This window comes from Apostichopus japonicus, chromosome 16 (assembly GCF_037975245.1).
Source record: "Apostichopus japonicus isolate 1M-3 chromosome 16, ASM3797524v1, whole genome shotgun sequence".
NCBI classification, from domain to species: Eukaryota; Metazoa; Echinodermata; class Holothuroidea; order Aspidochirotida; family Stichopodidae; genus Apostichopus; species Apostichopus japonicus.
In genome coordinates, this window is record NC_092576.1 from 34,107,000 (window position 1) to 34,118,109 (window position 11,110).

General features: G+C 37.7%; 1 protein-coding gene and 1 non-coding gene across 8 annotated transcripts in view; both read right to left on the reverse strand.

Annotated features, from left to right (window-relative positions):
* LOC139982856 (ras and EF-hand domain-containing protein-like) overlaps positions 1-5,157 on the reverse strand; it is a 45,701-nt gene extending 40,544 nt beyond the window's left edge. For 5 of the 7 annotated variants that reach the window (XM_071995984.1, XM_071995990.1, XM_071995985.1 and 2 more), the window contains exons 1-2: positions 2,529-2,588; positions 749-952 (exon numbers count right to left, since the gene is read on the reverse strand). In XM_071995984.1, coding sequence (XP_071852085.1) covers positions 749-952; positions 2,529-2,579 — 255 coding nt within the window. In that variant the 5' untranslated portion in view covers positions 2,580-2,588. Of the gene's footprint in view, positions 1-748; positions 953-2,528; positions 2,589-4,270 lie in introns of those variants that run through there. The other 2 variants (XM_071995988.1, XM_071995987.1) reach the window with 2 other exon arrangements.
* Positions 5,158-8,321: 3,164 nt separating this feature from the next.
* Positions 8,322-8,394, reverse strand: Trnav-cac (transfer RNA valine (anticodon CAC)). Its single transcript has one exon. It is a non-coding gene; the product is annotated as a tRNA-Val (tRNA).
* Positions 8,395-11,110: the final 2,716 nt, after the last annotated feature.

Genomic DNA, 11,110 nt, shown 5'->3' on the forward strand with positions numbered 1-11,110 from the left:
CACAGCAGACCTTCACCGAGTGCTTCCTTTTTTTTATCTGCTTTTTTTTTTTTTTTTTTTTTTAATATACCAACATTGTTTGACGTTTTCATGACTTAAGTAAATCAATTTTTAACCAAAAAGTTGCGCTCGGGAATTGACAAGAAAACAGATGCGTCATGTTTTTGTCACGGAAACTTCCAACTTCCATACATCGATTTTAACTTTCACTAGGTACATTAAAGCTGTATAACATCTTATATTTAATTCAGTAAAGTTGTATGCAAATGGCGGTTATTGTGTACCGTAATAAAGTCAAACTGTCTATCAGTGGTGAAAAGGGGTCGCGGTTCTCCCCCAGAAAAAAAAAAGTAGTTTCAATTTTTTTAAGCTGGCACGGATTGAACTTGAGATTTTGAATTGGAGCATATTATTGACATTTCGAGAAAAAAAAACGAATAAAAGAACTCGTTGTCAAAATGTCTCTGCTTTTGTCGATTTTTCAGGTAATCAACATAAGAAAGTCGAAATTATTATAAGGTCATATGAATTTTAATAAATCGTTTAATTATCTGACATTTTTTTTGACTAATACAAGGATCCGGTGGAATCATTTAAGACTACCGTTTAAAGCTGGAACTTATTTAATAGAAATAGTGCAAGCATACCCCCCCCCCCCCAAAAAAAAAAAATATATATATATAATAATATTATTATTATTATTATATTTTAATCATGTTTACGTAGAAGAAAGTCAAACGGTGCATACCACGAATACATTATGCAGTTCATCTGCGTTAAGTTCACCACAGACGGACGCCAGCTCTGTACGTTCAATGTATCCGTTATTATCCAAATCACAGGCTTCGAAGAGATTACGTATTGATTCTGGACTTGGTGATTGGCTGGTCATCATGACGAAATCAACCCACGTCACTGACGATATTTCGATTAGATTATGTTGAATGTTGAACTGGAAGCAAAAGTACAAAAAAAAAACATTTGTGTACAAAATCATGTTATTGGCAAAATTACTTTAGGTAAATAGGTTGAAGTTTATGTGGTCAATTGTAAGAGGTATACTTGCAGTCTCACATGAATATTCAATTATATATCTATTTCTAAAACAACACGTTAACCTTATTATATTAGTTGTTAGGATATATCCTTCGCATAAACGTGTGTTAGAATCATAGGCGTAGGAGGCGGGGCTGCAGCCCCCCCCCCCGCCCCCCAACCAACCATTTTTCTTTGTGAAAATTCGGGCAATATGCTGAGAAGTTTTCGGGCACCTACTGAAAGAAAAATAATTTGCAATGTGTTTTTCAATGGTTAAACATATTTTTCTTATCATTATTATTGTAACGACTTTCCCAATAATAATAACCAATATGGTAGGGTTATAACACGGAAAATGATTGTATGTCATTGGCGTACGGTGTAATAACTGATGCATACCTATATGATATGCACATTTACGGGTGAAATGCGCACGAAGCGCGCCAAAAACTGTTGGTTATATTTTTCGGGCAAGTCGTTACAACCCCACCCCTCCAAATTGGGCTCAAGCGCCTATGGTTATAATATATTCCATTCTGAAGAGACGCACTACCGTCTACTATATTACGACAACTGCATACATATAAGCGTTAAACTAATATACCCAGTATAACAAAAAAAGAGTGAAATTTCACTCTTTGAGATTGTTCAAGATGATTACTCTATAAAAGGAGTGAATTTAGCTCATTGAAATAGAGTGACGTATTGCCAACAGAGCTGTAGTGTAGTGAAAATCCAGAACAGTAAAACACCAGCCGCCACCGGGGCCTCCCGCTTTACATGCAGATCCCTAACCATCTAGGATATGGGCTCTGATTGCATGGGTTCGAAACCGATAAGGAAGTTCGTCATCCCACTGTTTACATTTTCCACCTGTATCGAACAATGCTATTTCTTTTTGGTGCCATTTTAAAGAAACTATGAAGTTAACTATCATATTTAAATAAAATGAGCAAAGATAAATTTCTTTTTAAAAATGGTTGACTCCGGGAGCTGTTTTGACGTCATGAAAGTAGGAATAAATTTCTACTGTTTATTTATTTAATTAATTAATTAATTTTAATTATTTGGTTACAATTCAATGGCGATGATCTACGAGGCTAAGCTTTACTAGTATATTGTCTTTCAAATGATGATCCGATCGGTCAAGGTCCAATTTAGACAATCACAATAATAACACGAACTGCATGGTTACCATTAGGTCGACGGTAAAGAAAATCATTGATACATACCTTAATAAAAAGGAACAACTTTCTCGCAAACTTCGTAAAGTTACCAAATCCCCAAAACAAAGGCTTTGCCAAATGTATTAACGGCTTAACCAAATAGATATAGCTGCCTACTGTGGCTTAATATGTTGGAACTGAAAGTTTGTAAAATACCCTCTGAGTCTACAAAAACACCATCAATTAAACCGACAACGATCAAAGTCCAAGTCTCAACTGGCCGTAACAGAATTATACACAATTAATCTTAGTGTGTATACTTACAAGAATTAACACACGATTGGTGTTTATGTGAATTGGTTTATAAGAGCCCATGTACAGACATAGTTTTAGGAGGCTAATCGAAGGTAATACCCTTAAGGCACACACCTACATTGTATAGCCTACATGTATCTTTTCTTTCATTATTTGTATTCATAGTTCTCTTTAATAGTTATAACTATAGCGGTTAGCTGTTAGTACCAAGGACGAATCGATATAACGGGGACCGTTCCGTTCGCATTATTGATCCATTGGCCATGTTTACTATGAACCCCTATAACCCATTTTGCCAAACAAATACACATCGTTGTAGCGGCATAGCGGCTTTAACTTCGCAAGTTGTAGGCCTATGTATATGTATGTATTTAAGATCATCTTGCAAGCAGGAACTCGCGAAGAAGCCTCATTGGCTTATCAAAGCCGCAAGCTGACCAAAGTCAGTCTTTTAGAATCATATTTAAGGTCCATGATTATGAATTGTCAATTGTCAACAACTCTGTAACTGGACGACTTACACTAATCTTGGAGTGACTCGAACCGGGGACCTTATCATTGAAAGGCACCGGCGTTAACAACTGAGCTAACACTCCTAACAACTGAGCTAACACACAAGTTACGAACCAATGATACGCATTGGCCATACTAAACTAGTTGACCCCCCCCCCATACACACACACACCATCACCCCTTACTCATATTATATTAAAATATTCTAAGGGCCTGCGTTAGGGCCTGCTTCGCAAAACTCGTCCGACATGGATGCAAATTAATACAAAACTGATAACAAAATGCAAAAAGGACCTACATTTCTCTGAAGTGTGTGTATAACGGAACAATTTAACATGCATATATAGTATTACCTGATCCATTAGGGGATAAGGTAACCATTGACTGTGCAAATCATTCCGCATACGTCTTACCTTATATCATAACACCCACTTCCTCCCCTCCCCCGTTAGCCCCCCCCCCCTTCAGCCTCCAACCCGGCTCGTTCAATTGATAATCTTAAATAGCAATTGAGATGCTTGAATATACTGGCAATATAAAAGAGCGATTTCTCTAAATTCGGCTCGTTGTAGGGGGGGGGAGGGAGGCCAAGGGGTACCTACTATTTTAGTAATTGAAATGTTAACTCATCGAGGTATTGGGTTTAATAAAAAAAAAATTAAAAATATAGGGTGCTTAGGTGCAAATGGTGCTAAAGTTTGCAACTATAGAAACAAGATTGAAGACTTTTCGACTGTTTAGGTTGTAACAGATAGGGGCCTTCATGTGATATGCTTAATTGTATTGTACACGAGGATTTTGTGTTACATTCTTGTAAGTAGCTAAGACTCGATGACATTATTCTGGAGGGCTACAACCCCCCCCCCCCCCCTCCGACAGAAGTATACGTGATTGCGCCCCTATTGGAGGGATAGTGGTGTTAAGTAGGGTCTTATTTTTTAAAAAAAGCTATAATTCTCGTGTGCTTTCACCTCGATATACATCTGCCGTTCAATTCTGGATTTTATTTTGATTATTTGGAATTATGATCGGGGCTCGATTTATTAATTATTATTTTTTATGTTTATATTGGCAGACGAACTCTTACTGCTGACTCACTTAACACCACCGGCACGCAATACCATAGCACTCATTAGTCTCCGTTCCCGATCCTCGCTTGCCACCCCCCCCCCCCCTTCCACACACCCTTCAACACCATATGTGTTGTATAACATCAGTGTATATATATATATACTTACATGCAGATTGTCCTTCCATAAGTAAAGTCAATAAGTCGCTCCTTTCGTTGTTTATAAAGTTTCAAATGTGAACAAGGATTTCAGCCACTGTCCCGTTTAATAGATTGCTTTAACGATACCTCAACTGTAAATTGTAACAGTCAATTGTAACTGTATCGAACTGTAAACTATCAGTTACTTTTGGAGTTTTCATATTCCGAGGAGAATGTTAAAACAAATTTCAACAGTTTAAGTTAAACAGTTACAGGACTGGCGCAAAGTATTGGTAATTGAAGACCGGGACAGGTCTATTTCAAGTTTGTTTATAGTTTAAAGGTCAAATCATAAAAGTAGATAAACAGATATTAAAATCATAAACCCTGGGGCTTATACCCTTCGTTCTACACTTGATAATTAAACATGTTGTTTGCAAAATGTAGCACTGGCCTGCAGAATGATAGACAAGTGTCAAACATTTGTCAAGAATTCACACATTTCAACTATAAAAACTTTGTCAATTCACTCACTGTTGTCTGAAAGGCATCATCATAGCAAATAGGGTTTTCAATATTCCTGTTATTAAATAAGAAAATGGGATTTAAGTTCCAGACGGCGTACTAAAAAGTATCTCGCTCCTTCGCTTCCACAAAGCGATATTCTACACTTGTCGATATTCTGTGAGGTTTCCAATAAAAGAAAATATTAAAAGGCTTCCAATCAAAGCGGTAAAAAGATAAAATCAGTTCCAAGTACTGAGTGAAGTACCAATGCCCTATACAATAAACACTCTTTTGTTTACTAACGCACAGTGGACGTGTTGAACGTTCAACCTAAGCTGTCATGAACTCAACGTAGGGCCTACTGCATTGTACTATTGTACAGTAAGGATATGACCGTTATGCTTCCCTGGGCATGAATACTTTTGACAAATTCTACACATGGAAGGCAAACAATGGTTTATCAATAAAAGCCATCCCAGCTGACTTAGTGGTTTGTTTTCAATTGTGTACAATTAGCTAGGCTATTCTATTGATGTTAACATGTCAACAGATGTTTCAGATTTCAAGTCTAGTCTGCCTGTTGAAATATTGGTCCGACCTTACAAAGTGTAATGCATTTATACTTAACATTTTTTTTCTGTGCCTTTTTTGTTTTGTTTTTAAAGCTAGGGACCTATGCGGTGACATGTCAAATTGTTCGAAGTTATCATATAGGCTGTGTTATAACGAGGTCATTGTCAATATGTATGGAAGTTGGCCTAATTCTACTTCAAAGCAGACCGGTCCCGTAGTCGTAGTACGATATTCTTTTTTATCAGGGAGGGAAGGGGGCGGGTGAGGGGTGGGTTAGGGGAGGCTGGTTTCCTTCTTGGGAGAGGGGGTAATGTGAAGGGTTAACTCCACATAGAGTAAGTGTATAAGACTGTGTGTGCTTCCGTTTTAAAATGTATTTTGTTGTTAGGGTATGTAAAGCCCAAGCAACCCCACCCTCCCCCTCCCCCTCCTCCCCACCCCGATCACCCTTGAAGTGAGTGATATGAAAACGCGTAGATATCAAAAGAAAATAGATTATCACCAGACCACAATATTATCATATTTTCAACCGGCGTTCACATCGACAAACCTATAGAGTTAAGATTATCCCAGTTAGCCCAAATTAATCTCCCATGGACTTTCTATATCGTTCGTAGCAACTGTTATTATGGTAGAGCTAAAAATATATATAGTAAACAACAAGACCCCTCAACAAATATTTGTAGTTTAGAACGCTTGTATAATTATAGCTAGACTTCATATAACCAACTAAAATCACAGCCAACACAAATCAGGTAATACAAATTGACCCCAAAGAAATTAGTTGGACAAAGGGTATTGTTTCCATATATACGGTGGGTCTTCAAAAAGGAATAAACGCTGTCGATGTGTGAAGGAGGTTATGGCTGAGTTACTAGTTTGTATCATCTAAAGGCTGTGCTGCGCGCATTCCCATAACTCGCCATGAACTTTCCGGTCCTTCTTGTGGACTTTTTAAAGAGGGAGGAGCGTTAAATCAGAACCGAAGAACATTCTCGATGATACTTTAACGAAACTTCTTTTGACGAAATCTGTTTGCTACTGTGATACTCATCACGACGTAATCACGACGTAACGTTCGTTGACACACTGGGCACACCCCTCCTTACCATATATTGTACATTCTCTCTACCCCCACCCCCGCTCTATCTCTCTAACTCTTATCCGCTGTCCACATTTAAAGAGGGGAGGGATAAAATAATACGGCGGAAACTCCTCGATTACACTTTACGCAATCTCTATTGACGTGTTTCGTTTGTCCCTATTGTCTAATTTAAACGTAATAATCAATGCTACATTTGTTACATGCCTCCTTTCAGGGGGCAGGAGCCGGGGGACACTGGGGGCACGTGCCCCACCCCCACTTTTTTTTTCAAAAATAGCAAATGTGCCCTACTGGCAAATAAAATGTGCCCCTTTGATGAAGAATTGTCTTTTCGATATCTAAAGCCTTTATTAATTTTAATATTTTATTTTAATTATTTATTTATTTTAGTCTGTACATGCTATTTTTGTAAATGGCATCCCGTGGAATGAGAAAATGCCCCTCTGATGTTGTGCACCCGCCACACTTTTTCGAAGCGTCCTTCACCCTGCCTCCTTCCAAGCATTGCACCCTTTTTCTCTTCTCGCTCATCCTCTGTCCACATTTATAGAGGTGTGGTGGGGGGGGGGTGGATGAAAATAGAACAGCGGAACAATTCTAGATGTCACATTACTAAATCTCTTTTGACGAGTTTCGTTTCTTTCTGTTGTCTGATCTCAACGTTAAATTCACTGCTACCGTGTTTACACTCCTCTCTCCATGCATATAGTACGGTCTCTATCTCTTATCCGCTGTCCACATTTACAGAGGTGAGGGTGGATAAAACAAAACAGCGGGAAATTCTCAATCATAAACTACAAAGTCTCTTTGGACGGATTTCATTTGCTCCTATTGCTCAATATCAATATAATTTTCGCTCATACCCGAGCTGGGCACGCCGTTTCATGTAGTATACAGTCAATCTCGTGCTTGATAGGAGCCTGTCATTATGGTGGCTGAGTAAAGTGTTGTACTTTGTATATTTATGATTAGATGCATGTACAGTGTTTTATAGATACTGATTTAGCAGTTCTGTAGATATATAAATGGCCACTATCTCTAGAAGAAAAAAAACGCTGTTCATAAATCCTATATTTATTGTAGTGCGCGTGCGCGTTTCAATACTGGCATTACTGGCCAAGTGAACGATACCTACACGACTGGACTTTGAAACTGAAAGTTTCATATAGTCTCTGTATATTTGCAGTTTCAGAGGCTTGCTTCGTAGCAAACCTATTATGAACCTTTCACGGGGCTCAGAGCCGTATATAGAGATATACGGCTCTCACGGGGCTCACTCACAAGCGCCCTCACTTTGTAGGTACCTACATGACTATACTCCCCGGTGTGTTGTCCGCCCAAAAAGTAACACCATGAACAATCCACAAGTTCTTCTTAATACTGTTAGCACTCCTTCCACGCGCACTTCTATACCGAGTGTATTTGCAGACAAATGCAGTTCTAGTTTGATGTTGTTTCCCCCCTGAGAGCGATTGTGCTGTGCTCGGCGTTTTAGGGGCTGCATTCTCCATTTCGTGTATATCTGTGTTAGTTTTCTGGTTTTCTGATTGTTATGTTGGTGTCTTAGTGGTATTTTCTTCCGTATCGTTAAATTCATGGTTTTCATCTTGAGGTCGTTCATTATCGATCAGGATCGGGTGCATCCATTCTCTCCACTCGGTTCGATTCTGTGGTATGCTCCTGCAGGTCGTCTCGATGTCCCTCAGGACACAACAAACTTTTGTGGTCATATTTGTGGCCTCGATTGCACTGTGCGTTATATATGACATCTGCTATCCGAGTGTCCGACCAACCTACTCCACTTACCTCTCCCACCGTCCTCTCCACCAACATTTTAGATAGAAACAAGGCCTGAAAAATAAGACACAAGCTTAACATCCTGGCAAAAGCAACTTGTTACCGCCCGGGCTCGAACCGGGGACCTTGTGCGTGTGAGGCACACGTGATAACCGCTACACTACGGTAACACCTGGACATACGATAAACGTAATGCATTCATGAATATAATATTACGAAGCCCGTTACAGTTCAAAGACGTCATAAAAAGCATGATTATAAAGATGATCTGGTTGAAGTTTGCTTTTCTTTAGGTGTAAAATTCCTAGCGGATGATAGGTTCGGCGTCATGTTGTTCCTACGTTGTGCATCTTTCGCTCGAACTGTTTTCTTTGGTTGGATGAATTCCTCGTCACTTAAGGCAATTCTTTTGATTCCAATTGGGTCATTGTTGTAGTGCACGTGCGCATGCAGCCCTTGCACATTTGCAATTTCGAAAGCTAGCTGCGTAGTCGACTTATTCTGAGTCTGTCACGGCGCTCATTGACAAGCGCCCTCACTTTGTAGGAACCTACAAGTCTATGTTCCCTTACGTGTTGTCCCTCCCAAAAATTAGCAACATGAACAATCGAAAATGTCTTCCTAATACTGGAAGCACTCTTCCACGTTCACTACGTACAATACTGCGTATTTGCAGGCAAATGTAGTTCTAAGTTTGAAAATGTCTTTACTTGTCGCTTTTTTGTGGCACATTTGTAATACATTTCAACATGTTACGTCGGACCATTAAAAGTTTTATTTTCCTATTGAGAATTTTATTACTTTGCTATTGAGGCAGTAATAGTGGTCTGTGTGTCCAGCCACTATAAACCATCTTTTTTCGTGTTTTTTTGTAATAGGTCACTACTCAAAAATTAAAACTGAAAATCGAATAACAAAGAGGGAACTGACATTGTTTTCTTTAATTGTCGATAAGAAGTATCATAATTAAGTTCGTGACTACAGTCATTTTTTAATGTAAAGACGAAACTGAACACACGCCACCAATTTAAAAAAAAAAGCGTTCTATTCAAAAGTCAAACTTGACCAACACAAGAACCCTTATTTTATTTCTGATCACTGAAAATGTGTACATCATGGATTTCGACAACAATACATAAAGTAAACAAAATACAAAAGAATCACTCATTTTGCTTTTTATCAAACATATTTATTATTGTTATAACTGCAACAAATCAACAAACAGTTTGCGCATGGCATCAAATGAGTCATCACGTTTGATCTTTGAAAGTTACGAACGATTAAACTACTAATGATCAGCTCGCAGTGCAGGTTATGTTACGTTATGTAGCTTGTCGACTAATATGACAGCGCCCTCTCTTGATTTGGGGACATGGATGGAGAGCCCAATTAATTATGAAAGTGACGGCGCCCTCAACTTGTTCTCAAAATGATCAACACTTTACAACTGAACATAAAAACAAATATAATACATGCTTCTTAGTATAGACAAGTGTGATGAAGTTAAAAACTAAACATTTCAAAACCCAGGCAAGAATTGATAACTTGAAACAAATCATTATTATGCAGCAACATGAATTATGTTTTACAACACCTGAATGAATATTTGAAGATGTGATTAACATATACGTCACATCATCATAATTGTGAACTATCGGTTAACATTGTCACATGAAAATATCTACCAACTATATTGTTTTGTTTCTATTATAGCTCTTATTACTAGTTTGATATATTTCTCTTTCTATGGGTGTGGGGGAGGTGTGGTTGGGTATGGTGGTAGGTAACTATTTCATTGTTTTGTTTTGCATTTTTGTGTAACTATTGTATTACACAACGAAGAATTATATAACATAAACCATGTTGATTTACATAAACAAGTACAAAGCTTTCATCGCATCATCAATCATTCATCGTATCAAAACTTCTTTTTAACATGACACTTTTCACAAGCATTCCATGCAGAGCACCCTGATTTTATGGACCTGTTTTTATGATTTGTGTTTATGTGTGTGGGAGGGAGTGGTAGGGGGAGGAGTTACTTTCCTCAAATTTCTTGTCCCTCTTACAGCAGAGAAGATATTATATAGATGTGCTAGCTAAAACATATCAGAACTATCATCACACACAATATTATACTCTATATCAGGGTTTCCCCAACTTTTCCCCCTACGAACCCCCTGTGAATGTCAGAGTTGTTCACGAACCCCAAACTTTTCGAGACACGATCTGAGTCATTATTATACTATAATACACATAACAGTGCTTAGAAAAAGATCAAGTTCATCAAGTAATATTGTACTGTCATGCATACACAATTTTACCAAAGTCATGCGGCATGTGTCTGTTTCATAATTCAGTTATTTATTATATGCACAGTACGGTATTACCATGGCAACATATGCGTATGGAACACGAAAAGAAATATTCGATAGGTACGACTTTATACATTACTAGATTATATGATATATCAGATATTAGTTCAACAAAAAGTACTCTTGTTTTTCCTTTAAGAAACATCTCACGAACCCCCTGGGATCGACTCATGCACACCCTGGGGGTTCATGCACCCCAGTTAGGGTACCCCTGCCCTATATAATACAAATGCAATGGCTATGATTAGATAACAGACAGATACAGTCCAACTTAGTTGAATCCATGTAGGGACTAAGGAGGACAGCCAGATTGTCTGAGTATTTTAATTGTACCTGTTTATTAATGGAACAACCCAAACAAAACATATATATATACATATATATATATATATATATATATACATATATAAAAATATATATCTGTATATATATATATATATATACATATATATATATATATATATACATATATATATATATATATATATATATATATATATATATATAGATA